We start from the raw sequence: 25,352 nt of genomic DNA, 5'->3' as shown, positions 1-25,352 counted from the left end.
GTAGTGATTGGTGATGAGCGTAGACGTGGACGTGGCAGGGAGCGGGGGAGTGAGAGGGGCATTGAGGTCAATTGCATGGCTAGCAGGGGACGGAGGTAGCACTATTTAAGGAATTGGACAGGTAATGCATACCAAGTACGAATACCCAAGGCGATTAAACGTGCAAGCGGGATATAGTTCGGTGACATCACGGTGAGAGCGGCATGGGCCAATCGGAGGGCAGCTTTTGTCACCGAATCCTGCCTTTTGCTTGGTCGCTAACAAGCTATGCAGCTATTACCCTGATACAGCTAGGTACTTTGGACATAAAGTGATGATGTAGTACAGCTTGCAGATTGTGTCAGATAATGAACGTCCATATTTGGTGGTCGATGCTATGTGTGATATCCGGCCTTGACGCCTCTCATAGATACAAAAGAATGACTAGTAGATACATGTAGGCTTTATGCCTTAGAACATAGAATGATTAGAACTTTCGCGACGATCGCTTCTTGCTCTTCTTGCTGGCCTTGCTCGTCGCCGGACTGATGCTCACTTCCACGCGCTGCATCGTGTCCGTCGACAGACGAGTGTCTGCGTTGGATACCCGGTCAGAATTGTCGCTCCTTGCAATTCGGCTCGGCTGGCTGGGTCCTGCCGATGGACTGGACGTCAGATCAATAATTTCTGATAGTTGTGAGCCATTGGGCGGGGGAGAAGCAACGGGTTTCTTGGAGCGCGTAGAACCCGCCGGTGTTTCAGATGGCTCTGGGTTGGATTTTGGGGACTGCGGTCGCTGGGCACTAGTAGGCGGCTTGCGTGAAGAGCGCGAGCTGGATGGAGGAGATGGCTGTGATAGACGGAGACTCTGCTCGCTATGGACCAGGCTGTCGTTGTCTTCGTTGTCCTCGTTCATTTCGTCATCCTTATCTTGATCCGTGTTGTCCAGCTCTGGGTTTCCTGTTCTCAGCATGTCCAGAAGTTTCTCCCAGGAGGCCGTGCCCTTGGGTGTGTTTGCTTTTTGTCCGCTCGGGCTCCGTGTAATGGGGCTGCGAGCGGGCCTCGACTTTCCGGAGAGGCTGTTTTCTTGGGGAGGCACTACAGACAGCAGCGAGTCATTGCCGCCAGATCCATTCGCAGCCAGAAGCGACTCGTCAACGACTTGGCGATCTTGATGTTGGCTTTCAGACGGTTGATCGGAGACGAATTGGTTGACAGATAAGAAGGACAGGGCTAAGTGGTCCTGGTTGGAATTATCCAGAGCGGATGGTTCCTCGATCAGAGTGAAAGCGGACGGTTCTTCAATCAGAGTGTGGCCATCAAGATTCGTTTCTTCAATCAGGCCGTCGAAACGGCCGCCTAGCCTGGCTCCAGGAGACGAGAACGCCGAATGGAACCCAGAGAACGAAGGAGAGGGCACGGCATGGGTGTCACTGTTTTCATCGTCTGCATCATGGCCTTGCGTTTGTGGAAGCCGCACGCTACCGGGTATCTGAACAGATGGCACATCCGATCTCGCTGGCGAACCAATCTGACTAGCTGCGGTCACGAGGGTGACGAACGTGGTTTCATCGAGATCCATATCCGCCGGATCGATAGCGAGAATCTGGGCATTCGGCATGGAGTCCTCGACTACAGAGACACTTGGAACGGGTAAGCGCATGAAAACAAACCGATTTCAGTTCACTGACAAGCTACCTTCTTGCGCGTCTTTGTCCACGCCATCGCCGTCAATGACTGCTGGCGCCGGCCGCAGAAGCTTTGAATCGCTGAGTTCTGCAAATGCAAGTTCGCGATAGCCATCATCTTCTTCCTCGTCGTCCTCGAATCCTGGCATTTCGAATTTGTCGTATACTCGGGGCCCGTCGTCCTCCGGGTCAACTGGCTCTGCCTTTGGTCGTCGGTCGCGCACCGCTAGTCGCACATTGATCATCCCATTATCCAAGACATCGTGAACTTCGGCAACTCGGTATTCGGACATTCGGGGCTGCCAGTTTGTCGCTTTGGACATGTCCAGCTGTCGGAATGCGATGATTGCTCCGACCTTTGTTTCGGATTCGACCAAATCTGGAACAGAACTCGGATCCGCAGGAAGTGTGGGAAAGTCGTCGGAAGGACCAGTGATTTTGTTCTCAGCGAATGCAAGCTCTTCCTCGTCATAGTTGAGTTCCATACCCTCCTCGTAGGCGGGCCATTCATAGTTCGGTTCTTCATACTCTTCCTGGTCTTCATTTTCCTGGTAAACCTGGATTCTCTGCTTTCTCTTTCGCTTCTTTCCCCAGCCATTCCGCTGTCTAATGATCGCATCCGCATCTGCGTCCCAGCGGTTCTCGAAGGGGAATGGTGGTGAACTCAGCTCGATATCATCGTAAATACACTCGGTAGCTTTGATGACCAGCTTGTTTTCCCAGTCTACATCTGAGTCACTCTCCTCTTCTTCAACGGGTTGCTTCTCTGCGGTTTGACGTCGGGAATGGACAGTGCTAGCTTGAGCAGCTAGTTTTCGTCGCATCGCCTCTTCCTCTTCCTTGTTTTTAGGAGTGCGCACTCCCAAGGATCCGAAGAGCAATCGCTTGGAACTGGCGATGTCAAGTTTGCGTCGAGTTGAAGGCTCCACCTCAGGGGGTTCGTCAGCTTCATCAGCTTCATCAGGCACAGCCTCTTCTGCGGCGACTGATTTATTAGGTGGGACATTTTCCTTTTCAGAAGTCTCATCCACATCAACGCCACCAGAAGCGAGATCCCGGAGTAGTTTCTGCCGCCTTGCCTCAAAATCCAGCTGCTCTTGGTCCTGCTTTTGTGCCTTGGTCGTTGTTGTTGACATGACACTGGACTCATCGGGGAAGTGCCAGCCTCCATTTGCCTCCTCCCATTCATGCAAGGCGGCGAAATCTGCTTCAGCAGGCAGCAGGCCGATTTCCTTCAGCTTAGAAAGACGGCGGCGGAGCTTGTAGCGATGGTTGCTCTTTTTGGTCCGCACAGAGCCACGGCCAGGAGGGTTCACAATGGGAACGTGGTTCGATTTAGCTGGGGGTGGGGAAGCTTCTTCGTCTTCGGAGCTCGAATCGGAACTGGAGTCGGAGCTGGAATCGTCTTCAGAGCTGGACGGGGAGCGTTCCGCTCTGGTGGCTGGTTTGATGGCTGCTCCGTTGACTGTCGGCACATCTTCATCAGATGAGTCTTCTTCCTCAGATGAAGAGTCGCTCGAGTCGCTGGAGTCACTCGAGGACGGGGAGTCTGACTCGGAGTCGGAGGTTTCAGCAAAATCTTCGTCAGGCTGCAGGGGTTGAGATCCCAAAGCTTCAGGTGCGTATTGGCCTCCATTGAATCTCACAGCCTTTGAGACTTTTGGAGAAGAGTCATCCCCGCGAGACCGCTTGCTGGAAAGAGACGAGGCTCCCACTATTGATTCCGAGGAGTTTGGTCTCTTGTCCGCAGACGAGGGCCTCTTGGCAATCAGACTAGAGCGCAATGCAGGGCCAGTAGGCACTTGCGCCTGTTTTCTGATGTCAATAAATTGGGACTCGGGCTCCTCGAAATCCGCCTTCAAAGCCTTGAGCTCAGTATCCAGATCGTCCTCTTCAGGATCAAGGTCAGAGGCGTCTATTTCGCTGTCTGAACCATCTGAATGATCGACGTGATGCCTGATGACAGTCCCCATGTCGGATACTTCATGATCCGCCGGTATAATGGAGAGCTCCTTTCCAAAGCCAGTGTCGCCCGGTGGCAGCCACTCCCCGTCACCCTCTTCATCGGCATTGGAATTATCGTGGGCACCCTCATAGTGGAGTGTAGAATCAGGCCCAAAGTCCCAGCCAGAGGAGAAAGCAGTGCGACGCTTCTTTCTAGGAGGAATAGTAATCGCAGGTCGAGAGGAAGTACCGCGCTTCAGGAACGGAGACCCGAATGCAACGCCATCAATGAGATGCTTGCCCTCAGCCGTAATCTGATGTCGACCGCACAGTCGGCGTGCCCGGAGATCTGATAATTGAAGAGCTCGAATACTGCAATGCGAACGTTAGTAACTTGTCCCATTCATGTCAAACAAAAAAACGCGCCAGACGCGTTGAATCAGGGGCACGTACACAACCTCATCTCCCTCGCGAAGCAATCCATCGACCTCCATGAAGTGAAGACACTCTGATCCGCCCACCTCAACCACGTAATCCTCCAATCCCCACTGACCACCGAACTCCGGGTCGAACATACTGGGTTCCGTCTCCAGCGGCACGACCTCATTCACATCTTCTAGTAATTGTGCGACTGTGTATCCACCGTTCGCAAAGGCAATGTTCGGTGCGCGAGTCGAAGCTATCGCGGCCGCCGATGCAGCGCCATGGACTCCATATTCCGCAGAGGAGGAGGAGGTGGTCCACAGAATGCGCGTGACCGGTAAGCCGTGCCGCGATATGACTAGGTGAAGGCGCATGGTGCCGGGGACGTGCGCTAGATCATCGAGGCAAGAAAGTGGAGGTGGTATTCAGTTTGAGAAATTGTCGATGGTTTGAGCGCGACGTTTTGCAGCTTCTTTGAAAGCAGCGGTGTGCGGGATGTTGTGGAGGAATCGCGCACAACAGAGGCGCGCAAAAGATGTCTAGTGTTCCGAGATATGAGAAAAGATCGTGGGGAGTACCATACGAGGTGCATGGACGTGGGGAAATCGAGAAACTGCCTCGTGCAGCTCCGAAGAACTGAGCTCGGCGTGGAGCAGGCACTAACCTCTTTTGGATGGTGGCCTTAGGCGCCACTGATCGACACAACACGATCTATAGCTCTTTCTGATCATTTATTCTCACCGTATTCTGGAGACTTTGTCTAGACCTTTTTACGGGCATCTTCCTCGGTATCCCTTTTCAGCATCTTTGTCACTATGTCAACCCGTGACTTGACTCCTTACGGCAGAGGATAATACACACCAAGGGGGAAAATCAAAGTTGCCTGGCCAGATAATAGTTCATCTGGAAAACAGCACTCAAAAAGTCGCATACGAGTTTTTAAGACTGGGAGGGAGATTGAGTAGAATGTAAGATTGCCTCTCACAATGTATTATGTAGTTACTGCTGAGAGTGTGATGCTCGAACGCAAAAGCCCGATGACCAAATTATAGGCTCTAAAGATATCATTGAGGAGGGGTATAAGGATACAATCGACCGCAAAGATGATGTGGTACTTTGTGCGCAATATTCGCCTAATTGGGTGTTTTGAGCTTGATCACTCGAGGGAATTGCAGCTTGTCTGTGCTCTCCAGCTCCAGGCAAGAACCGTGTAAATAGCCACGAAGCAGATATCAGGATCGTCTGTCTGCGCTCCGAGGAACGGGTTTCCGATTAGGCACGCCCAGGTTCATTGAACGCATATTGGTATTTGAAGGCCGGCGGTTCACACTCGGAGTCTGGAGCTGCTTATCCGCGACTTGTTGGTACTGCGGCGGGCTTTCCTCTTCCGCGGGGTTCCGGGGTACCTTCATGGTACTTTGAGGGCGTCGTACGGGCGAAGCGGGAGGCGATCCGGAAATAGATTCAGGCGGAGTGGTGGGCAGCATGTCAAAGGATTCGGAGGACGAGCGGCGGTCTTCACGGGGGAGCGCGGAACCTTCTGCGCCGCGCCCGCCCTCACGGACCCTTTCCATTTGGACTGGGGATTTGGCATCAGTTCCAGATTCCACTGTGCTGGCGTCTGGTGGGTGATACTCGCGGCGTGGTCCATCCACCGGGCTTAAATTTTCTGCCATTGTGTCCTCATAACTGGGAGGTGCGTCATCATACGCGGCTCCGGACTCCGCTGATACTGGAATTCCGGATGGCCGTGGTGGTATGGTAGGTCTGCTGTCTGTGGCCGTGGGGAACTTTTGTCCGGTTGGTTTGGAGGGAGATGGTTGTGGTGCTGAGGCGGCTAGGGCATCCAGGAGGGCCTGGGGGGGAGCGATACCAGAGTAGACCTTGACTGGCATCCGCAAGGGAAGGACAATGAGTTGGGGCTAAAAACGTCAGTACATTGTAAGTGAGAGTGGCTGTGAGAGTGGCTGATCAAAGCGTACCTTCATGTTGCTAGCAGTGCCGTGGGTGATGCCAACTCGCACCTCCAACTCGTAGGCTCTTTCAATATTGCAGGTTTCAAACGACGGAGCCACGGAGTTAGGTAGAGGCAGATTGCCCCACAACTTCGGGTCGATATTCCATTCAGTACCCGCAGGATCTTCTGGCTTGCCCAGTGGTATTCCCAAGTTACTGCGACTCATAATGACCCAAGAGCCACTCTCATTCCGAGTAAGATCATGCGCCAGAATCTTGGTAGTAGAGATCAGCTCGATTTGCAGCATTTCAAGGAAGATAATGTCCGACGACTCTGTTAGCTTTTTGGCCATGAGACGGAGCGGAACAGGTTCGTTGCATGTGAGGATAGAAGGATTCGGGAGTCGAGCGTCCACAGACACACGCGGAGGCTCCGAGGAATCTCGGAACGGATTAGTCCCTTTTGAGAAAATACTCTTCTTCCGGCTTTCCTGAAACTTGGAGAACTGATGTTGGCGTCGAGCATATGTTTCCTCGTTGGGGTTTCCTGCCCGAGGCGGCTCAATGGGGAGGAAGTTTAATGGCACAATCTGTAGGATTCATTAGCCAGGTGACATATACTGCGATTGAATTAATACCCACTGCTCGAATGTTCTCTTTGTAGAATTGTGGCCTGATAACCGTAGCCTTCACAAAGTACTTGATGTCGGCCATACCAGGGAAACCGCCGAAGGTAGGAGGAAGGGTCTTTTTGACATGGCGATTGCTATCGCGGGCCATTTCCACCTTCAGCCCACTGAAGTTGAGATTGGTGAGCATGCTGTTGCTTGGGTTGCACGCATTGTTGAAAGGAAACTAGGCGGATGTTAGCTTCTGCCTTGAAGCACGTTGTAAGGGCGGATTGACCTTGAACTGGAAAGGATATTCATATGATCCCGACGCGAAAGTGTAGGAGGATGCGGGCGATCCGGATTGCATGACCGCCGCCGTGGGGAAAACGGTTTCAACTTTGTAAAGGATCTGTACTGGTCAGCAGCTATCTAAGCAGACTATCCACCCTTGTTTCTTACCTTGTGCACCTCCAGCTCCGTGCGCTTCTTCTCCGAGTTCACATTGAGTGGGTTGCGAGGACCAGACAGCCTGGTACGGCTCTCGCCCTCCAGCTTGACCTGGATACCTCCAATGGCGGCTTCGGTAGGTAAATGTAAGATGACCTTGCCCGAAAGGAAATCGAGATTTGTGTAGTGGGTGTGCTGGCTGTCCAGCACGATTGTCGCGGACATAGCGGCGAGCGCCCGGGGCCCCGGACTCCGTATTCCCTCCGATCGGTCAAGCTGAGCCTCTGAGCTGGTCGCGACGGTGCTCAAGCCCTCTGGAGGCGTGTTTGGCGAGGGAAGGGTGTCGGGAGCTGACGCGATGTTTGATGAGGGAGGAATGCGGATTAAATGCGAGAGGAACCAGAATGACGTTTTTTTCGGGCCGATCAACTGATCCCCCCACGACCCTCTTTGTATGAAACAGTGAGCCACAACAACTCAAGTTTATAAGAGTGAAAGCTGCGCCTCAATGCACTCAGCCACACTTGCTTCCTTGGACTCAAGAGCCTGGTCCCTGGTAACGCGAAAAATAAAACACAGAATGTCTCACGATCTCGGTTCAAGTAGATCCTAGATCCCGATCACCCCTCTCTAAAAAAAAAAGAATATAGCCTCAAATGTTCGATGGAAAGAGTGCGTATTCTATCTAAATTCTATTATTTATTTCTCATTAGAGAATCCTGATTTCAGCCCTACTTGAAGAAATTAAATCCGAAACCCTCGGCTGACGATACGGCAGTCTCTCCAGGCACCAGAATTTCCATCTCATCGTTGGTTCGTTCCTTCGTTCCTTGGCCGGCACCTATGGCAGGTGCAATTGCGCCCCGCCCTAAAATAAGTAATCCCTAGATATAGAAGATGACGTATAACTGTGGTGGAAACATAGATCAGTCGACGTTTTGTTCCCGCCTCTCAACGGGGTAAACAAAATCTGGTCTGTGCCGGACGATCTTTGCTCCATTGTGATCGCCGACAGCCGACATGTCGAGTGGAGCCTATTTGCATACTCTATTCTGTGCGCATAAATTGTCCATTGTCCGATATCGTCGTCGTCAAAGATCTATTTGACCTTACCAGGGCTTAACAGCCAAAGTACCTAGGTAATGAATGCCAAGAAATGCAAGACCGTTTATGCGCAAATATATACATCAAACAGAATCTGGCTAAAAGTACAAAAGATAATACTGGGTATCTCAACAACCGGTCAACTATCAAAGACCCTCCTTCGACAACATATCTAGTGTCACGATGTCAGCCAACACACCTCAAACCAGCCCTGGAGTATCGCCTCTCTTACCTGCAATATCCAAATAAAACGCAATAGCGTTAAACTTGCGCGGATGCCCCATCAAATCCCCGGCCATCCATTTCAACCGATTTGTCCAATTAATCAGATCAAGATGACTGACACCCATAAGCGTCCCCTTGTAACCCTCGTCACCTCCCCATCGACTACTCGCCACGCTGACCAAGCCATCATTGGGGCCCTCCATCTGGGCTAGGATTTTGTGGGAGAGCCGGAAGAGAGACCAGATACTTGGCTGCACTGTTGCACCGTAAGAAAAGTATCTGTTTACCAATGCTGTTAGTAGAGACATAGCGATGACACTACCGGTACGCACCGAACGTCGTCCACATCGGGTGTGTTGGGATTGAAGGTCTCGGACATGTATTTCCTGGTTAGTTGGGAGAATGCACCTGTTTCGACCTTCATCCGGTTGAGCGTGTAGTAGATTTGAGGTAGACGGTCGGCTGGATATTCGTAAGTCTTCATTCCGAAAACATGGTTTTTTAGGGATATCGACAAACCTCCAATCTGGTCCAAGACGTAATCCGCCACGGACGACCCTATCCTATCGTCAGCAAATGGATGGTTTGCAGTTAACCAGGGCCGGCAAACCTCGATGGGGAGTTGCAATGGTGGTCAACGACAACACCTTAAACTGTGGACGGAGTCTGCTGATCATGTATCGGGAATCAAGACCACTAGTCCTCTGTCAGATCTTGAATTGAGGGTTTTGGCCATGACATCTTACCCCTAATTATCTGTTAATATTGTGTAGCATGAATCGGAGCTATAAGAATACTTACCATGCTATGTGCAATGATATTGACATCTCTGCCCCGCGCCCCGATTTCAATATCACGCGCCAATTCCTCTGCGCGCTCCTCTATCGTCGCCGATGCAGGCACAGATGCTGTAATCACTTCGACACCTCGCGTTGAAAGTGCCTCTCTAATTCCACGCCAATATTGCACGCTGGGGAGGAACCGACCAGCTAGGCGCAGTTCATCGAAGCCGAGGAGGCCATGAGCAAGGACGACGGGGTGTTTAGGGGCAGCTATAGAAACTGTGAGCAGAGTCAAAGGAGCTAGATGCGATCAAATTTCAATACGGACCATAGTTGTCTCGAAGCACGGAGTATTCGTCGCGGATAACTCGGCCATGATCCTCTAGACGCGGCTCGAGGATGGGCTTGGGGTTCCGCGGAGTAGCGTGGAAGGCTTGACGTGTTGTGAGCGGTGATATGAGGTGACTATTTACCGATTTCCTGCTTATTCTTGGGACAGCACCTGCATATCCCATGGTCTTGATATGCGCAACGTGGTTGTAGCGTCACAGAATGACGCAGAGGGAACATCTATTGGATGCCTCAGGCTCCCAATCCCGGGGCATCAGCAGTGTTGGGTCGATCTATACCTCTATGATTTCGCCATGCGGTGGAGAAATAACTCGGCGCCGTTGTAAAGTGTTATAAAATTATTGATGGAATTCTTCGTAATCAGCAAAGAACCGATTTGTTCCAGACGTGAGCTCAAGGTTCGGAAATGGACTACAGTTCTAGGTTACGATTCCTACGTGTACACCTCAATCACGCCAATGCATGTGGACTCTGTTCTATGTAATAGCCTCCCAAATGAAAGTTATATTTCCGAAACAATGGATATCGCTGAGCAGCCACGAAAGCGCATCTTTCTAGTGACAGCCGAAAAAAAAGCAGAAAACGAAATAGTCAACTCTATGCCGCAATCTTCTCAGGCACATCGGGCTTCACGTCGGTCGTAGCCTTGATCAGGTCCGATACCACCTTGTCGCCCTGCTTCTTGCCAGCAGCCTGAATCTCCTTCAGCTTCTGCTCGGCTTCCACGTTCGCATCGTCTTCGGCCTTCTTGAATCCGCTCGAGTGCTGGGAAATCATGTCAGCGAGACCGTTCTCAAGAGGGACAGCATTCCAGGAATATCGTTTTTGATCCTCCGGGGAGCGGTGTCTCACCTCAGCCTCGAACTTCTTGTATTCTTCTTCCTTCTGGTTGCGGTACTCCTCAATCTCCTTCTGAGCCTCGGCCTTGGCGTCCCTTATCCGCTTGGTGCGGTCTGTCATAAATCACGTTAGGTCATGTATTCGGGTGGTCGGGGAATCGTAATCTCGTACATTCGCGCGCTGTAGATGATCGAGTATCAGTAACGGTCCAAGCCAGACAACAGGGGAATCGCATGACGCATACCTTGCTGAACAATCTTCTGTGCCTCTCTCTCTGCCTACAGTCTGAATTAGTACCAACTGAGCATACCGCATCACCCATCAGACGTACGTCGAGGAGGGTTTGAATACCCGCGGAGTTCTGAGCCGACTGGACAACCTAGGATATTAGCGACTGAAACACAACCTGGAGTCCTGCACGACAGCAATCTCACCATGTTTGCTCGAGAACCCTCTTAAAGTGTGATGAAACGTGGGGAAAGAATGGGATGTGAAGAGAGGTCGGAGCTCGAGCTCGATCAGCCACGCATGACCCCCCCCAGGGCGGTGGGGCTATTCTGCCACCACCGACCGCATCGATAACCCGATAATCCACGCGCATTTTCGACCTGCGATTCTTCATTCAATTGCCTAATTCCACTGTGTTGGACTGTGTCTTTTGCCATGTCTCGCGCATCAAAGTTGACCCTGGCAGCCACTGGGCTGGGCACTGCGGGCATTATCTATTTCGTGCACTGGGCACAAGAAAACGACAGGGCGGTATGTACCGGGATTCTGGTTCTTTGGTGTTAGTTTGCTAATGGTTCGATGTGTGACAGGCTATGCACAGAGGTGTTGAGCGCGATATGGAAAAGCAACGCGTGCGGCAAGAACGCCAGGCCGAATTTGAGATGCAGAAACGACTCGAAGAGGAATACCTTAAGCTCCAGACCGTCACGGCTATCACGGACAATCAGAATCCAGCAGGGAATAGTCCAGGAGGGAATAATTAGGGATAATGATATGGGACTTAAGCTTGTGAGAGCTGGCTCCTTGTCCGTGTGGTCGACTGGGCTGCCGGAATGCATATTTGGTGGGCTGATCCATCCTCGGGACCAACAAAGGTCTTTTCGCCGATTATTTGCTAACTGCTGGCTTTAGGAGTTTGAATCTTCTGCGATGCACGTGTATATAGATGGTGTCTTGTACGATATACCCTGATGTATTATAACACAACAACAACTCGCCTCTATTCTCGAATAAATTATATCGGAAGAAAGATGTGGCCGGTGTTTCCACCAGAAAACTGCACTGAGCTTGTTTGAGAGAAAGATGCAAGTCTCCTCTTACACAATAGCTTGGTCGCTTTGCTTACCCCATCTCTTGGTGGTGATAGCTTCATTGCGATCCACGTGGATAGAGATCACGGCTTGCATCTCGTTGTTGGAGAGTAATAACCAGCGCGCAGCATCATTCTTGGGCCTTGATTCAGGCTCCGACCAAGCGGTTTTGACAATGACTGTGGGATATTCTCTTCCTTGAAGACACTTTTTGGACGAAAGGACTCATCGGGGCACTTGCTGTTTGAACCCAGGATGCCATTCTATCGCGGTCTTCGACGCATTTTGGCTCATTGGAAGGCGAAGTTTAAAGAATAAGGGTCGAGCTCAGTAGCTGCGTTTGGAAACTTCTATGTTGATGCAAATTGCTTTCCGTCTGAAGACTCGTACACGAAAATAATGTCTTTGCTTGAGAGAATATCGACGGAGATAGCGACTTATATGACTCGCAGAGGAGAACTATCTGTATTGTTTTCGAAGAAAGACGAAAGTTCAGATAAAGAAACATATACATGAAAATGCACGAACAACTGTATTTAAATTAATACTTTTACAGTAGACATGAGCCTACTCTGTAACCAATGGTGCTCTTTTTTGCATTATGCATTCTCGCCGCTCGGGCCGGTAAAAAGCGCCGTCACATGTACTTGTTTTCAGATTCCGACTTCTCAAGCTTTGAGATTGCATAAACAACGCCAATACAGAATTACTAAATGACAGAATTCTTTATCATCGACTCAACAGTATCAACGACACTGGTTTCCAGGTCAATGTACTCCCACTTACCCTCCTTGGTACCGTCGGCGAGGATTCTCAGACTCTCGCGCATATCCCATCCCGTGGGATGAACTCCAGGAGGTAAGATCTGGGGGGGATTGCCCTTGGGGACGCGGCTGGCAAGAGCAGGGAAGTTCTTGCGGATGGCGTTGGCTACTAGTTGGGGTGATATGAGACCTGAAATGAGGAGAATCCGATGGTTTGCCGCCGAGGGGTTTTCCAGCGCATCTACAAGGCTCCGGGCCACGTCTCGAACATCCACCTGGATGTATGTAAGCATAGGAGCCAATTTGTCTCGGTTTCAGTTTACATCTTGCCAGACGACAAGAATGTAAGCTCTGGTGGACAACTTACAAAGTGGTAGAAAGGGAAGGTTACACCTTCAATCTCCTTGTGAGTTCCATCAATAAAGCTCGCTATGGCAAAATGATTGGTCTGATTAATAGATTCAGGGCCTGAGATCGGGTGAATCATTGGACCGGTGATGATGTCCGGATTGATTACGGCCAGGTCAAAGGAGGTAGTACTCTGCTTCATGAAATTCCATGCAGCAGCCTCGGCTCTTGTCTTGGACACGTTGTATCCCAAGACGGGATCATTTCTGTCAATGGCTTGCTCAGCCGTCACCTGTACCGGGTCAGATAAAAAGAATATATTAATCAAGCAGACGCCAGCAATCTTTACCGGGTTCCAATCCTCCTCCGTGTACGGCTTGCCTTCCTTGGACATGTCTTCGAAGGAGTTAAGCACGGATACGGCACTTCCCAAGAGAACGAAACGCTTTAACGCGGTACCACCATGCTGGTGCGCAGCCTTTAAGATCTCGGTGGTTCTTGAAATGTGAGCTGTAACCCATAATGGAACGTTTTGACGGTCATCTTACCCCTTTTCCGCAGGCTCGATCATCTCTTTTTGGATATCAGACACCTCGAACTTCAAAGGAGATGCCGTGTGGATCACATAGTTAAAAGGCGTCTTTGGGCTCTTGAAGAGATGGTGGAAAGGTTTTGCTGACGTGAAATCAGCGACGATTGCAAAATTCACTTTGTTTTTCCAAGATGGATGTGTTTTGATGATATCGTCCGCTTTTTCTTGGGAGCGCACCGTTGCAGTCACGGCGTATCCACGCTACTGGTTAATCAGCCAGCTGGCATCCAGGAGAACGAACGAAATTTGCCCACATTCAGCAGGATCGCCAGGACGTGAGAGGCCACGAAGCCATTGGCGCCCGTCAGCAAGACGTGTGGGTTCTTTTCGGCACTTGACATTGCGAGAAGCAGATAGAAAAATATTGTTGAGGACGTTTTCACTAGATCATGATCCTTTATGATTTCGGGATAGGACGAACGCACTCAATATATAACAACCAAATAATGGGAGAACCTTGGAACCTAACGGATAGCAAATGACGCTTTATTTTCTCAGAAGCACTTTGGCCTGCTGAATGTGGCGGGAGATAATCGATCGATCGAGAATAAGCGTGACATCATCCACGTCGACTTGGATGTTTTTGGTTGCATCATCCCTACAACATCAACATGATGTTAATCAGGAAACATCAGCCTATTGCCACTTGCCATTTATTGGTATCCTACTGGTATTACCGATGAGAAGACTAACTTTCTGGGTTGAATTGACTTGAAATGGAAATTTAAGAAATGTAAAACAAAATCATACATTTTGAGCTACGCAGAAACTTTTAGAAAATGGGCTAAAAGTCGCGACGGAGCTGCTCTGCGGGCGGTAATACTCCCCCTTCTTCCAGTTCTCGGAAGGTATCTTCCAGCTCCTCCCACGTATCCGCATACCCTGTCCATCCTAGCTTCCGGGCCTTGCTCATACTCGCCACACAGCTCCAGTCCCGGCCCATGGTCAAAACTAGAAAATCCCAGGTTGCCTCATCCCAGGCCTTTTGGTCAAGATTGTACTTGTCTCTCAGGCTAGCCCAAGCCTCATTCACGTCCTCTCGACGCGCCCACTTCTCAGGGTCCACCTGGAGGAAGAGTTCGGGGGATTTTTTCACCAAAGGATCCGACGAGAGACCCAGGGACGATGCACTCGCCTGGAGAGGCGGCCTGTTCTGCAGGGGAATCGTCAACGACTCGTAGGAGCTGTACCCCTTAGTATTCAGCACGCCACCGTTAGGGAACATCGGGTCTGGGATCTTGCATCCAAATCGGGTAGCCAGATGAGGCCACAGGTTTTGAAAGGATTCTGTGTCGCCGTTCATCACGTTGAAGATGTTATTGCCTGCGCCGGGGGCCTTCGCTGCCCAGAGGCAGAATTTGGCGTGTAGGTTTGCCGATGTCCAGCAGTTGAACGTGAAGTAATTGGCCTTGCTACCCGGGAACGGCAGCTCGGATCCTGGCAAAGCTTTGCTCACAGCACAGTAGAGCCCAATGGAGGAGGCCTCGTTCATGAAGTTTCCCCGCGCATACCCAAGCACGTCCTCGGGCAGCGTGGCGATCCATTCCCAGCCGCCTTTGGCGGCGGCTTCAGTAAGTACTCTTTGTTGCTCGTAGTAGAAGTTAGGAGGCCAACTGACCCCTTCTATATTCTCCAGCAGAGGGTCGTCTTCCAGGAAAGGCTGTTTGGCCTGTCCGAGGTGGACGCCGTACTGTTTGAAGCCACAAGTGAGGATAAAGCGCTTGATCTTTTTGTCGGCTCCAGTAGCTTTGAGGGCTTGAAGAAAGTTGCTCAGAAGCGTCACGTTTACATGCAACAATTCCGTTGGATCATCGCGCGCGAGATAAGCACAGAAGTAGATATATTCTGCAGAGACTCCATTGAGGCTGTGTGCCATGGCCTCTACCGAGCTCTGAAGGTCCATGGGAACATGTTGGACCTTCGGGTGCTGGTTACCAGGATTGCGCCGAGAGAATGAGTAGACTTTCTCATAGGAGCCATCTTTGATCAGATGGTGAATAATGGCGCTCCCGGTCATGCCTGTTCATATTGTTAGCTTCACAGATTTAATTGACAAAGATGTGGAGATACCGGTGGCGCCTGTAACCAAAGCAGAAGACATTGTCAATGAAATGAATGATTCTGAAGTTTGATCCTCCGGGACTAACTAGGTAAAAGGATGAGTTTTATAGGCTGTCGATATCTTACGTCACCGCTGTATCTTAAGCGTATTTAGAGGACAGGACGGTTTTGACGTAATGCTTATTTTAACAACATACTTTCAAGTTCTATTCACTAAGCCCCGGGCTATTACGGTCGACGATAGCGAAAACAAAAGAAAGTTGTGGTAAGTACAAATCAAAGCAGATCTCTCCACCATGGCCTTGGAGTGCGATGGAGGCATATTGTCGTAACAGCGAACCCCTCTCCAAACTCCGAACGCGCTAGGCATTCAAGATACACCTGGTGAGAGCATTCTTAACCAACAAACACCAGGACGGTATTCCCGTAGCCATGGCTTTGGTGGCGGATCGACGACTTTGACGGACGGACCGGGACATTTGCAGTCCAGCGATGGTCTTCTAGGCAACTGAAGCGCGGGGCATTTCTTGCAGAACCACGGATGCACCATTGCGCGATTCCGCCTCTGACCTGCCATTTGAAGACACCTAGACCTCATACCTGTCCTCGTGATCGGTTATTGTGACCAACCGATCATGGAGGGGATTTAGGCGCCCGCGAACATACAGGCAACTGGCCGCGATTGTCTTTACGAAGGATCCTCCGTGGAGGCTTATACGCATGATGCTTGGAAGTGCGAGCTGACTTCCAAACTGGAATTGGTGACGGTTTACGGACAGAAGCCGAGATTCGACATCATTGTCGAGTTCCTGGACTGGTACAGTAGCTGGATAGAACATTTAGACTTGGACCACGTTCGGGAGGATACCGCTCTAAACTTTGACGAGGAATGTTGAACGCTTCATCCCTCATGAGTGGATGGATGGGGGTCACGCATTTTTCAATACTATCACTCCCGTACGAAGAGTCCTCCAAGTACATAGTAACAGTATGACGGTATAGCTGATTTCGAAAACTAATGTAAGGAATGGAAAAGAGATATCTCAAAGGCATCCATTGAGCTTGAAAAGCGAACTCTGAACAATATCAAGCTTTCAGGCTATATACTAGTCATAGTCAGTCGGTAAAATCGCCATGTTGTACAATGCACAGAAGATACCGGATCCGCCCGACGCACCCACCCAAGGCCGGTTACAATCGGAGGCCGGCTGAATTCCGGCCTCCGTGCGCTAATAAAGCCTATCTGTACCTTATCATCCAATAGAAATCCAGGAACCGGGCGCCAAGTCTTGGCACTGGGTGAAATATAGAGCGAACAAAAGGACCTCTGTGAGGAAAAGCATGTCTATTTGCCCCTATTCTCGGACAAACGTGGCAAAATTTGCCCATTCAGACATCTAGAGACCTATCATGGGGTATTGATTACTCACGGAGAGCCCCAATCCTTGGTAAAGATGACTTTGCGGCTTCTTTATACACTGCTGGAAGAGGCTTAGCGCATCCCCGTGACCCCTGGCTGCCCTTCTCCGCTGGGCATCTGTATAGAACATCTTGAACTGTTAGTGATGCTGGAATCTCTTTTTTTGACGTAGGGTGTCTATGCATGACCCATTTTTCCTTTGCAGAACCTCGCAGAACCTTCGAACAAAGCTAAACGCCCGATGTCACCGGATCCACGCTATGTTGCGTTCTCTTTGGTAATGGTGGGAATGAGGCCGGAATTGATACCGGCCTCTGAGTATTATAAGAATCGCCTCCTTTCCCGCCCAAATCCTCGATCATTCTGTTCTTCTTTCATCTCCAAAGAAGCCTGAAATCTTTCTTCTTCTTTTTTGGCCCATTTCCTTTGCTTCCTTGGTTCCTGACTTAGTCTCTTACCTTGGTCTAAGCCCTCATACTCCTAAATACCTACCGCCCCCCTGCCTGTGGCACATATTACCATCCATCTACTTGAACCTTTGATCCTTATTTGTCCCAAATAATTGGTCATCGTCGTCTATCATCATGACTCGAACTCAAGTGCCCTACCCCTCCCCTACTACCCTGAAGAAGTTCCCTCATGTCCATGATGACCCTTCATCCATGTCCCATGGGCTGGACCCCTTCACTATCACTACCTCTACTGGCTTCATGCCCTATGCCACTGCCCCTACAGAACTCCCCGAGGTCTTCAAGCCTCTTCAGACTCTAGTGGAACGCCTTCCTGTCGTCAAGCTCGACGGGAAGCCCGGTCTACTGGCAACGTATGAGCTTGGGCCTGTTGTCGAGACGGAGCTCCCCGATCTGACTGATGAGGTCAAGAAGCTTGTTATGTCTGATGGCTCCCCGGACAAGTTCAACATCGCTGCCGTCTTCCGGGACTACACTTTCGTGGCCTCGTCGTACCTGCTTGAGCCCTGCTGGGAGAACTGGAACAAGAATGAGGACAAAGGATACGGACTTGGTCGGGACTTCTTGCCCAAGTGTGTTGCTCGTCCTATGTACCTGTGTGCTCAGATGTAAGTCCTTGCCTTTCCATCTTATACTCTTGCATACCCACCCCCTCCGGATGTGTATAGATGTTGAACCCTGCTGACCCTTAACTTAGTCTGGACCTTCCTCCATTCATGTCTTATGCTGCCTCATATGCTCTCTTCAACTATACCCTTGCAGACCACTCCAAGGGCCTGGAGGAGTACTCCAACCTGCGTTTGATCCGTGGATTCGAGCGTGGTCTTGACCCCAAGAGCTCCGAGGCAGGCTTCATCCTGACCCATGTTGATATGGTCAAGGAGACCGGTGCTCTCATCAGCGGTGCTCTACGTGTGGTTGATAACATTGAGCAGCATGGTCAGCGTGAGGATATCAACGATGGCTTCCGCGAGATCCTCCGCGCCATGGAGAAAATCGAGGCCTCTATGGAGAGTATGTCATCCTCAACCTGATATCTCAACAACGCCTCTTCACTATTATTGAAATATGCTAACACAACATACAGCCATGTGGGCAAACTCCAAGCCATCCGAGTACCTCTCCTTCCGTGTCTTCATCTTCGGAATCACCAACCAATCTATGTTCCCCAACGGCGTGATCTACGATGGCGTCGAAGACAACAAGCCTCTCCACTTCCGCGGCGAGAGTGGCGCCAACGACAGCATCGTATGTATTCCACTTCACTTTGTATTAATCGTTAACTAACCAACCAAAAGATTCCCCTTCTCGACCACCTTTGCGAGATCCCCATGCCCTCAACCCCCCTAACCAAAATCCTCCACGAGTTCCGTGCCTACCGCCCCCTTCCCCACCGTGAATTCCTTACCTACATTCGCGAAAAGTCCGAGGAGATCGGCGTCCAGAAATACGCAGTCCAAGACTCCGAGACAGCCGTTCTGTTCCTGAAGACATTGAACCATGTTCGCAGCTTCCGCTGGCGCCACTGGCTCTTTGCCCGCGAGTACATCATTCGTCGCACGCCTCACCCTACTGCTACTGGTGGAAGTCCCATCGTTACTGTGAGTATATCCAGTCACATTTTCTACGCAGTTACTAACGGATTGTTCTAGTGGCTTCCCAACCAGCTTTCTGCCGTCATGGATCTCATGGTTACTATCTATGATACCCACCTTGCGCCTAAGGAGGGTGTTACTATTGTGGAAGGACATGAGGATTTGATTGCCTCGCACCGGAAGCAGGTTGAGCCTATGATGGAGCTTGTGCGCGACCAGAGAGAAAAATTGGCCAAGGAAGTTGAGCGATGGTGCCAGGAGCGTGGTGTTTAAAAATGTTCAAGTTTTCTTTTTGTGTATAGAGCATTACGACTTTCCTTGTTTGATTTGGCAATTTCATGATGGATTCCATTTGCCAAGTATGGTATGGTCGTAGGTAATATGCCGAGATTAAATTGCTGGCTCGTGGGTGATATAATCAGTATCCATTCACACATTTCTTATTAACCGTCATATGCCCTTGGAATAAATCATCAGAAGTTATCTTTTAGTGTTTAGTTTAATACAAAGCGTGACTTTGGTTCCTGGGCTGCAGCGCCCTCCAGATCCGCAACCGGCTTACCCCCGCGGAGGTTATCAATATGATCCTTCAGCCCCTTGTTGAAGTTAAGGATACAAAGAACCGAGTTGACGATCGTGAACACCAGCAACAAGATAGCTATTGATGCAAACAAGCCCAAGGAGACCTGGTAAGAGCTCAATCCATCATTATCGCTTGTGCCGTACAACTTCAGCAGAGTCTTGACCAGACTGGCAATCAGACCGCACATGCAGATCTATGAGAGTTAGATTGTAAACAAAGATAGATGATGACGGAAGACTTACTATCGGAAAAGCCATGGACTTGGTCTTCTCATTCCGACAGAAGCGCGCAGCCAAGGCCAATGCCATAATGGCAATGGGAACCATAGCAGCATTGGTGATGAAATCATCATCGATGACACCCACGGCGAGGAGAACCTGAAGCTGACTTCCGAAAATGAAAAAGAAGTCGAATTTCAGCAGGGCGATGTATACCTAACGATGAAACCATCAGCCACAATTATCACAGCGATCCTGAAAGGAAGACGGTTCGAACCTGATAAATATAGTACCTCCGATTCATCCTCAAATCCGCACTGATATCCTTATAAATCGACCATGAGAACTCCGCCCTCAACTTCCAGGTAATACCCATCATGACTACCGCGGCAACGCCCAATATAATCGGGACAAGCAAAAGCTCGATATGATACTTGTCAATGATGTCGTTGCTAAGGACGCCATTCTTAGCGAGTTTGGTAACCGTGTCTTTGATTTCTGAAATCTGGATAATTCCATACGTCAAGAGACCCAAGTTACACACGCATAGTCCGACGAGCTGGAATGTATTCTTGCGGCGCAGCGCATCGTAGGAGAGACCGAGTTCGTAAAGGAGGGCGAAGATGTAGAGGCCGAGGAAGGAGCGGAGACGCAGCGAGCCGTCGGTTTTGCCCAGGTGGGTGAGGTGTTGGGAGATATTGATGAAGACCCAGCTTTTCACAACACGTTAGCAGTGACGCGATAGGCGGTGTGCGGGATCCTACGTTTCGATCGCAACGGTAGCGATCGTCTCGATGATCACCGTTGCAAAAAAGGCACGTGTCCATAGGGTATTAGGGAAATACACTCTGGACCGGCGCTTGCCAGAAGCAGAGAGCAGGTTGCCGTTCAGGACGGGCGTGGGCGATCCGGGCCTTGAGAAGTCGTCAAGCTCAATGTACCGGCGATTCTGAGGCAATGGTAGTTTTGCATAGGGGTCATTATGGAAGTTGTGCGCGTCCGAGGACACTGTGTCTCGCATTGCGGCGACCGAGCATTCCCAGGTCCGGGTGCGGATCGGGAGACATTAGAACATTGAAGAAATAAAAGCAGAGATGGAGCTACAGTAAAGAAACGCTAACGGCAAGGCCACAACAAACCTTATTGCGGGGGAAAGAATGGTGGAACCTCACGTTGACTATCGACACGCGTACCGACGCGCAGAATTCTCACCGCTCCCACTAGAGGTGAGGAATCCGTAGCCAAATCGCGAGCGTTACTTCCTATAATTCCCTTCATATCATTATTCTTATGAATGCAATTGCTCCGTATTTGATCGGTCTCACTCGCGTAAAGAATTCTCTGTGTGGTTCAACTGTGTCTGGTTGTACACATATCTTCCCATTCCTTAATCTCTTCTAATTCTACCCCTGTGCCTAGATGGGCCGATTAGATTGGCGTCCCTGGGAAGCGCTATTTATAACAATCCCTCTTATTCGCCTATTATTATCTAGTCCCTATAGTTTCAATCTATTTTTCTATATTCCTTCTACTAGGATTCGCTAAATACTACTCTTAGACTGCGCCAAAACCAAAACAATTGCGGTTCTGTGGGTTTTGGCGCACTCTACTGCTGGGCGGGACCTAGGATTTTCTGGGACCCGGTCAACTTTTTCTGGGACCCGCTCAGCCGGGGCCCGGAAATCAGCCATAACGGGGTGCTGAATATTCCCCGGGCGCACTAGTAAAATTACAAACTCAATCCCAACCCGAATACGACGATGTGGAGGAAAGGGTGTATCAAAGGCGCTAGCATCGAGGGATCCTGAATCAGGACGGTAGATCCGCAAGAAAACCTCTGTCATTCTTTCTTGCATTTATAGCTCTGCTGTTAATGGTATTTTTGGTGTCCTTAGATGCCACCACGTTGGCTGTTGCGATCTCTGTAATTCTATTTCTATACACAGCCCTTCGTTCCAAACGTCCACTCAGCTCACCTAAGACTTTTCTCTCACAATAGGCCATCACCGGAGATCTATCAGGGAAGCGGCTGAGCCATCTAGAAACAAGGAAAATCTTCAAGGCCGTGAACCTAGAAGTAAGCGGGTCCGAACCCGAGCCGTCACATCAACCGATGATCTTTGCCGTACACGCACCCATTACGGCACGCACCGATCTACGCTGAATAACTAATGATTTTTGCTCATTTTCTCGCGGAAATACTAGCCCTAAAAATTACTCTCTCTTCGAAGGCTTCTTTAAACTAGGATAAATTGGTTTGAAAATAAGTTCATTTTTTACAACTCAATGGCAATCTGCTACCGGTCTCAGTATTTAATTGCTGCTTTGTACAGTACATGTGACGCGGTAAACCTCAGAATCCCTTGGTACCCAAACCCTATCAACCACCGTCTGACTGAATTATCTCGATACAGGAAACTCTCACCTACAGCTGCGTCTGCAGCAATGGCGTCTCCCCCAACGTCTCCCAGTACCCCCTGACCCTCCCATACTTCATCTGCAACACAGCCAACAACCGATGTGTCGCAGCCTGCAGCGATTTGGCATGCAAGTCCAATTGCCGCGCCGCTCACCAATGTGCTTAGCAGGGCCTGTTCCTAGCAATATCTATCGCAACGTCATATACGTAAGGAGTTTCAGGTGCTGATGTTGAAGTTTGCCAGATCTTAGACATCGCTGCAGCAAGGTGCTCCAAGGGGTGCAATGTTTCATGTAGATATGAGCTCAGAATTCCACGGTAGTAACATAAACGCAGGCTGTCCAGAAAGAGAAACTATCTATATCAGAATGTGGCGTGGAGACGCCGAAATTAAATGAGGTGGCGGTCTCGCTTGACCCACGTCTAAATAACCTGCCACAGAACGAGAACAAGCGGTGTGTGAGGTTACAACTACAGTGTAATAGGGCTGAAGTTGATTTGCTTTTAAAACCCCTCAAAAATAGAAAGTGCATTTTATTGGTGACCTCACTCAGTTAAGAGGAGCAAGAAGAGTGTAGTTTGGCCATAACGGGTCACCTGTCGCTGCGGTCATAGACCGTAGGGTCAGATAGGGCCCATCCGCGCTCCTTTATAGGGAGGCAATATATCTATATTGTAGTAGATTCTATGTACAGAGGGAAGTCGGGAGGAAGAAATTGAGACTTAACTGCGTGAGAGACGACGAGCTACCTACAGAGGCAAGCAACTGACTCTCGTGAGGCATTTATAGGAGGAAGGGGCCCTCAGTAATATCGATTTAGGCATCACGTCCATATAACTATAAAATAGATATGAAATATCAATCTTCCTGTATCGGCGCGTAGACGGTACCTTGCTGACGATACCTTACTGCCAATATCACATGAGTCATATCGGGAAAGTGTGTGAACGGCCTATAGTGGCTAGAACTTTCAAAAGAAATCGTCATTAACCCGCGAACACGCGGTTATCTAAGTGAAAATCTGGGTGTTTACTTGAAATCAGATTGAGTTGACATTCTATCATATCACGGATAAAAATCAACGCGTTCTATCTATAGTCACTCAGATAAGCCAAAAAATTGGGAAATGTAATATCACGGGCAATAGTTCAAGTCCCCGATCGATCCATTCCACTCAAAATGTATTGCGTCAACGATTGGCCGACAATGGCGAGGGTCGAGTAAAATACGCGTGGAATCAGCCAGCCAGGCGATATGAGTCTCGGAGTCCGCCCTGTACAGACAATAAAGTTTGTCTAGATCCGCACGCGTCATGTCAAGACGTGGGCCATGCTCCCGTAAGGTCCCATATGGAATAAGAGCTTCAACAAGTTGATCATACAACTCCAGCCCATCATATTTGCAGGGTGGGTTTTCTGGGTTAACTGTAAATCCGCGAAGCAGCTCGAAAATCTTATGGTGCGAGCCCAAAATACACCAGTTGCAGAAGGCCATGATGACCAGTGCGGAAACCTTTTGCTTCCTCACGTTGACCAGTACTTTCTGATAGCACCTGTAGATTTGGTCGTTCAAGCTTCGGCATACGGATTTGCGGATACCCCTCAACACAATATTTTCGCGTTGTCTCCTAGTAGTGTCGCTGCGGAAATCGACAAGGTCGTTGAGTAAGGCGCAGGCCTCAACAATGTCGAAATAAACATGCTTATCGAACGTCTCTCCCGTTCCAAGGGAGGAGCACACAATCTCTACCATGAAGCCAAGGTCTATATGCCGGTGGACACTATTCCCTGTCTGTCTAGACCCAAAAAGCCCTTGCGGTAATCGAGGGTGCGCATGGTCCCGATAGTAGCCCGTGGCACGGAATTGCAGCACACTGGCAGCCACAACATTAAACTGCCAGTCTGCTATAAAGCCAGCCATATTACATAGTCGGAGAAAGGACACCGCTGCTGCACCGGTTTTCTGGAGAAGAGCGATTTTCTCTTCGTTTGCAGCCTCGCAGTAGTCGGCAATCAAGATATCGTTTCCCATGTCGGCCAGAGCTCTAGAGATACCCTCATCGCAAAGACTCCCTCCACAAGCAATCGAGTAATAGTATTTAGCGTCTGCGCAGAGCTTGATATGCTCAAATGTTGGATACATTGCATGATGTACGTCTGCCGGGGTGTCGCAATGAGGATTTGGTCGGCGATCGGGGGCAAAAACGTTTGGCAAGGATTTGCAGGAGCCCGGATGACAGTCTATAGGTTTCTGCCATTCGGTGTTTGACAGTGCCAGTTCGACGGCGGCTTTCTCTAGAGCTTGTTGAGTGAGAATGCCATGGCCATTCCATTGGTCTGGCTTGTCACCTATCAGCCGGACTAGTTCCAACATCTTTTGGATCGCATTGCATCGGCAATTCTGGGCAAGGGTCTCAAAGTCGGTATCGAAAGAGGCACAAGTGGGGCCGATGCCACAGCATTCACAAGGCGTTCTGGGGTCGTAGTTCTCAGACAAAAGATTTATTTGATTATTCGAGGGTGGTCGACTGCCGCCCAGGGTGATTCTGCCTTGTTTAAACTGCTCTCGGAATACGATCACGGCGCTTTCAATTGTCTCAAGCGAAGGAAGTCTCGTGTCCTTCTCTCGGAAAATTTGACAGACTTCATCAAGCGTCATACTAGTTAACACCGGACTAGTCGCTTGAGCTTCCCGGACAGAGCACCATGCCTCCACCCAGGCCAGATAAAGCGCGAGGGTTCTCTTTTCGTGAACAGGCCCCGCCCCCATTGTGACGGTACTGTGCAGATATAACCGATGTCGCAAATTGTATGAAACTTGAGTATGAAACTATCAAAAGGACCTCTACAAACCACTGGGGAGTGGGAAATACAAATATGAATGCTAAGAAACCTTCTCCTGCCCTAAATGTCGGTGTGCAGTGGGGCAGAGCGCAAGGGACGATGAATTTCGAGATTGGCATTGAGGTGTCTGGAGTATCGTCAATACAGGTGAATACAACAGGCTACAGTCCTGGTCACGATTACAAAATATGAAATCGTCTCCATAGTTAGATAGGGGTAATCCGCCAAACATCCCAAAGTAGACTAGAGGATCTTGGCAAGTGGGTCTGAGAAACAACCGCAGAGTGTAAGTAGTGGCACCGATTTCGAGACGAACTGTACCCCTCCTTCCGCTTCCGTGACGACGACCTGTGCGTGTGCGGTGAGCGG

The 25,352-nt window shown here is 49.9% G+C and overlaps 10 protein-coding genes across 10 annotated transcripts; 2 read left to right on the top strand and 8 right to left on the bottom strand.

Annotated features, from left to right (window-relative positions):
• Positions 1-466: 466 nt before the first annotated feature.
• N7498_006190 (uncharacterized protein) lies at positions 467-4,408 on the bottom strand (the record flags this gene model as incomplete). Its single annotated transcript, XM_058453252.1, has 3 exons — positions 467-1,622; positions 1,671-3,983; positions 4,065-4,408. 3 exons carry the CDS (start codon positions 4,406-4,408, stop codon positions 467-469), a joined length of 3,813 nt encoding a protein of 1,270 aa, XP_058307443.1.
• Positions 4,409-5,266: 858 nt separating this feature from the next.
• On the bottom strand, positions 5,267-7,273 carry N7498_006189 (arrestin (or S-antigen), N-terminal domain protein; the record flags this gene model as incomplete). The annotated part of the gene is made up of 5 exons (XM_058453251.1): positions 5,267-5,956; positions 6,017-6,580; positions 6,633-6,845; positions 6,897-7,010; positions 7,061-7,273. 5 exons carry the CDS (start codon positions 7,271-7,273, stop codon positions 5,267-5,269), a joined length of 1,794 nt encoding a protein of 597 aa, XP_058307442.1.
• Positions 7,274-8,298: 1,025 nt separating this feature from the next.
• On the bottom strand, positions 8,299-9,674 carry N7498_006188 (triglyceride lipase; the record flags this gene model as incomplete). The annotated part of the gene is made up of 7 exons (XM_058453250.1): positions 8,299-8,324; positions 8,385-8,656; positions 8,710-8,839; positions 8,897-8,935; positions 8,988-9,081; positions 9,179-9,429; positions 9,488-9,674. The coding sequence occupies 7 exons, from the start codon at positions 9,672-9,674 to the stop codon at positions 8,299-8,301; spliced, it is 999 nt and encodes a 332-aa protein (XP_058307441.1).
• Positions 9,675-10,107: 433 nt separating this feature from the next.
• Positions 10,108-10,787, bottom strand: N7498_006187 (uncharacterized protein; the record flags this gene model as incomplete). The annotated part of the gene is made up of 6 exons (XM_058453249.1): positions 10,108-10,275; positions 10,363-10,463; positions 10,522-10,530; positions 10,595-10,628; positions 10,682-10,720; positions 10,785-10,787. 6 exons carry the CDS (start codon positions 10,785-10,787, stop codon positions 10,108-10,110), a joined length of 354 nt encoding a protein of 117 aa, XP_058307440.1.
• A 226-nt stretch (positions 10,788-11,013) lies between these two features.
• N7498_006186 (protein PET117) lies at positions 11,014-11,342 on the top strand (the record flags this gene model as incomplete). The annotated part of the gene is made up of 2 exons (XM_058453248.1): positions 11,014-11,109; positions 11,169-11,342. The coding sequence occupies 2 exons, from the start codon at positions 11,014-11,016 to the stop codon at positions 11,340-11,342; spliced, it is 270 nt and encodes an 89-aa protein (XP_058307439.1).
• Positions 11,343-12,378: 1,036 nt separating this feature from the next.
• Positions 12,379-13,714, bottom strand: N7498_006185 (NAD dependent epimerase/dehydratase; the record flags this gene model as incomplete). Its single annotated transcript, XM_058453247.1, has 5 exons — positions 12,379-12,708; positions 12,801-13,073; positions 13,131-13,278; positions 13,330-13,574; positions 13,628-13,714. 5 exons carry the CDS (start codon positions 13,712-13,714, stop codon positions 12,379-12,381), a joined length of 1,083 nt encoding a protein of 360 aa, XP_058307438.1.
• A 443-nt stretch (positions 13,715-14,157) lies between these two features.
• Positions 14,158-15,474, bottom strand: N7498_006184 (SDR family oxidoreductase; the record flags this gene model as incomplete). Its single annotated transcript, XM_058453246.1, has 2 exons — positions 14,158-15,392; positions 15,444-15,474. 2 exons carry the CDS (start codon positions 15,472-15,474, stop codon positions 14,158-14,160), a joined length of 1,266 nt encoding a protein of 421 aa, XP_058307437.1.
• Positions 15,475-17,438: 1,964 nt separating this feature from the next.
• Positions 17,439-19,192, top strand: N7498_006183 (indoleamine 2,3-dioxygenase family protein; the record flags this gene model as incomplete). Its single annotated transcript, XM_058453245.1, has 5 exons — positions 17,439-17,932; positions 18,022-18,338; positions 18,412-18,572; positions 18,623-18,925; positions 18,977-19,192. The coding sequence occupies 5 exons, from the start codon at positions 17,439-17,441 to the stop codon at positions 19,190-19,192; spliced, it is 1,491 nt and encodes a 496-aa protein (XP_058307436.1).
• A 221-nt stretch (positions 19,193-19,413) lies between these two features.
• On the bottom strand, positions 19,414-20,741 carry N7498_006182 (uncharacterized protein; the record flags this gene model as incomplete). Its single annotated transcript, XM_058453244.1, has 4 exons — positions 19,414-19,695; positions 19,745-19,936; positions 19,998-20,433; positions 20,485-20,741. The coding sequence occupies 4 exons, from the start codon at positions 20,739-20,741 to the stop codon at positions 19,414-19,416; spliced, it is 1,167 nt and encodes a 388-aa protein (XP_058307435.1).
• Positions 20,742-23,274: 2,533 nt separating this feature from the next.
• On the bottom strand, positions 23,275-24,909 carry N7498_006181 (uncharacterized protein; the record flags this gene model as incomplete). Its single annotated transcript, XM_058453243.1, has 1 exon — positions 23,275-24,909. The coding sequence occupies one exon, from the start codon at positions 24,907-24,909 to the stop codon at positions 23,275-23,277; it is 1,635 nt and encodes a 544-aa protein (XP_058307434.1).
• Positions 24,910-25,352: the final 443 nt, after the last annotated feature.

This window comes from Penicillium cinerascens, assembly GCF_028974065.1.
Source record: "Penicillium cinerascens strain IBT 15544 chromosome Unknown contig_6_segment0_segment0, whole genome shotgun sequence".
NCBI classification, from domain to species: Eukaryota; Fungi; Ascomycota; class Eurotiomycetes; order Eurotiales; family Aspergillaceae; genus Penicillium; species Penicillium cinerascens.
The sequence above is the reverse complement of the archived record's forward strand: the minus strand, read 5'-3'. Positions and strand labels throughout refer to the sequence as shown.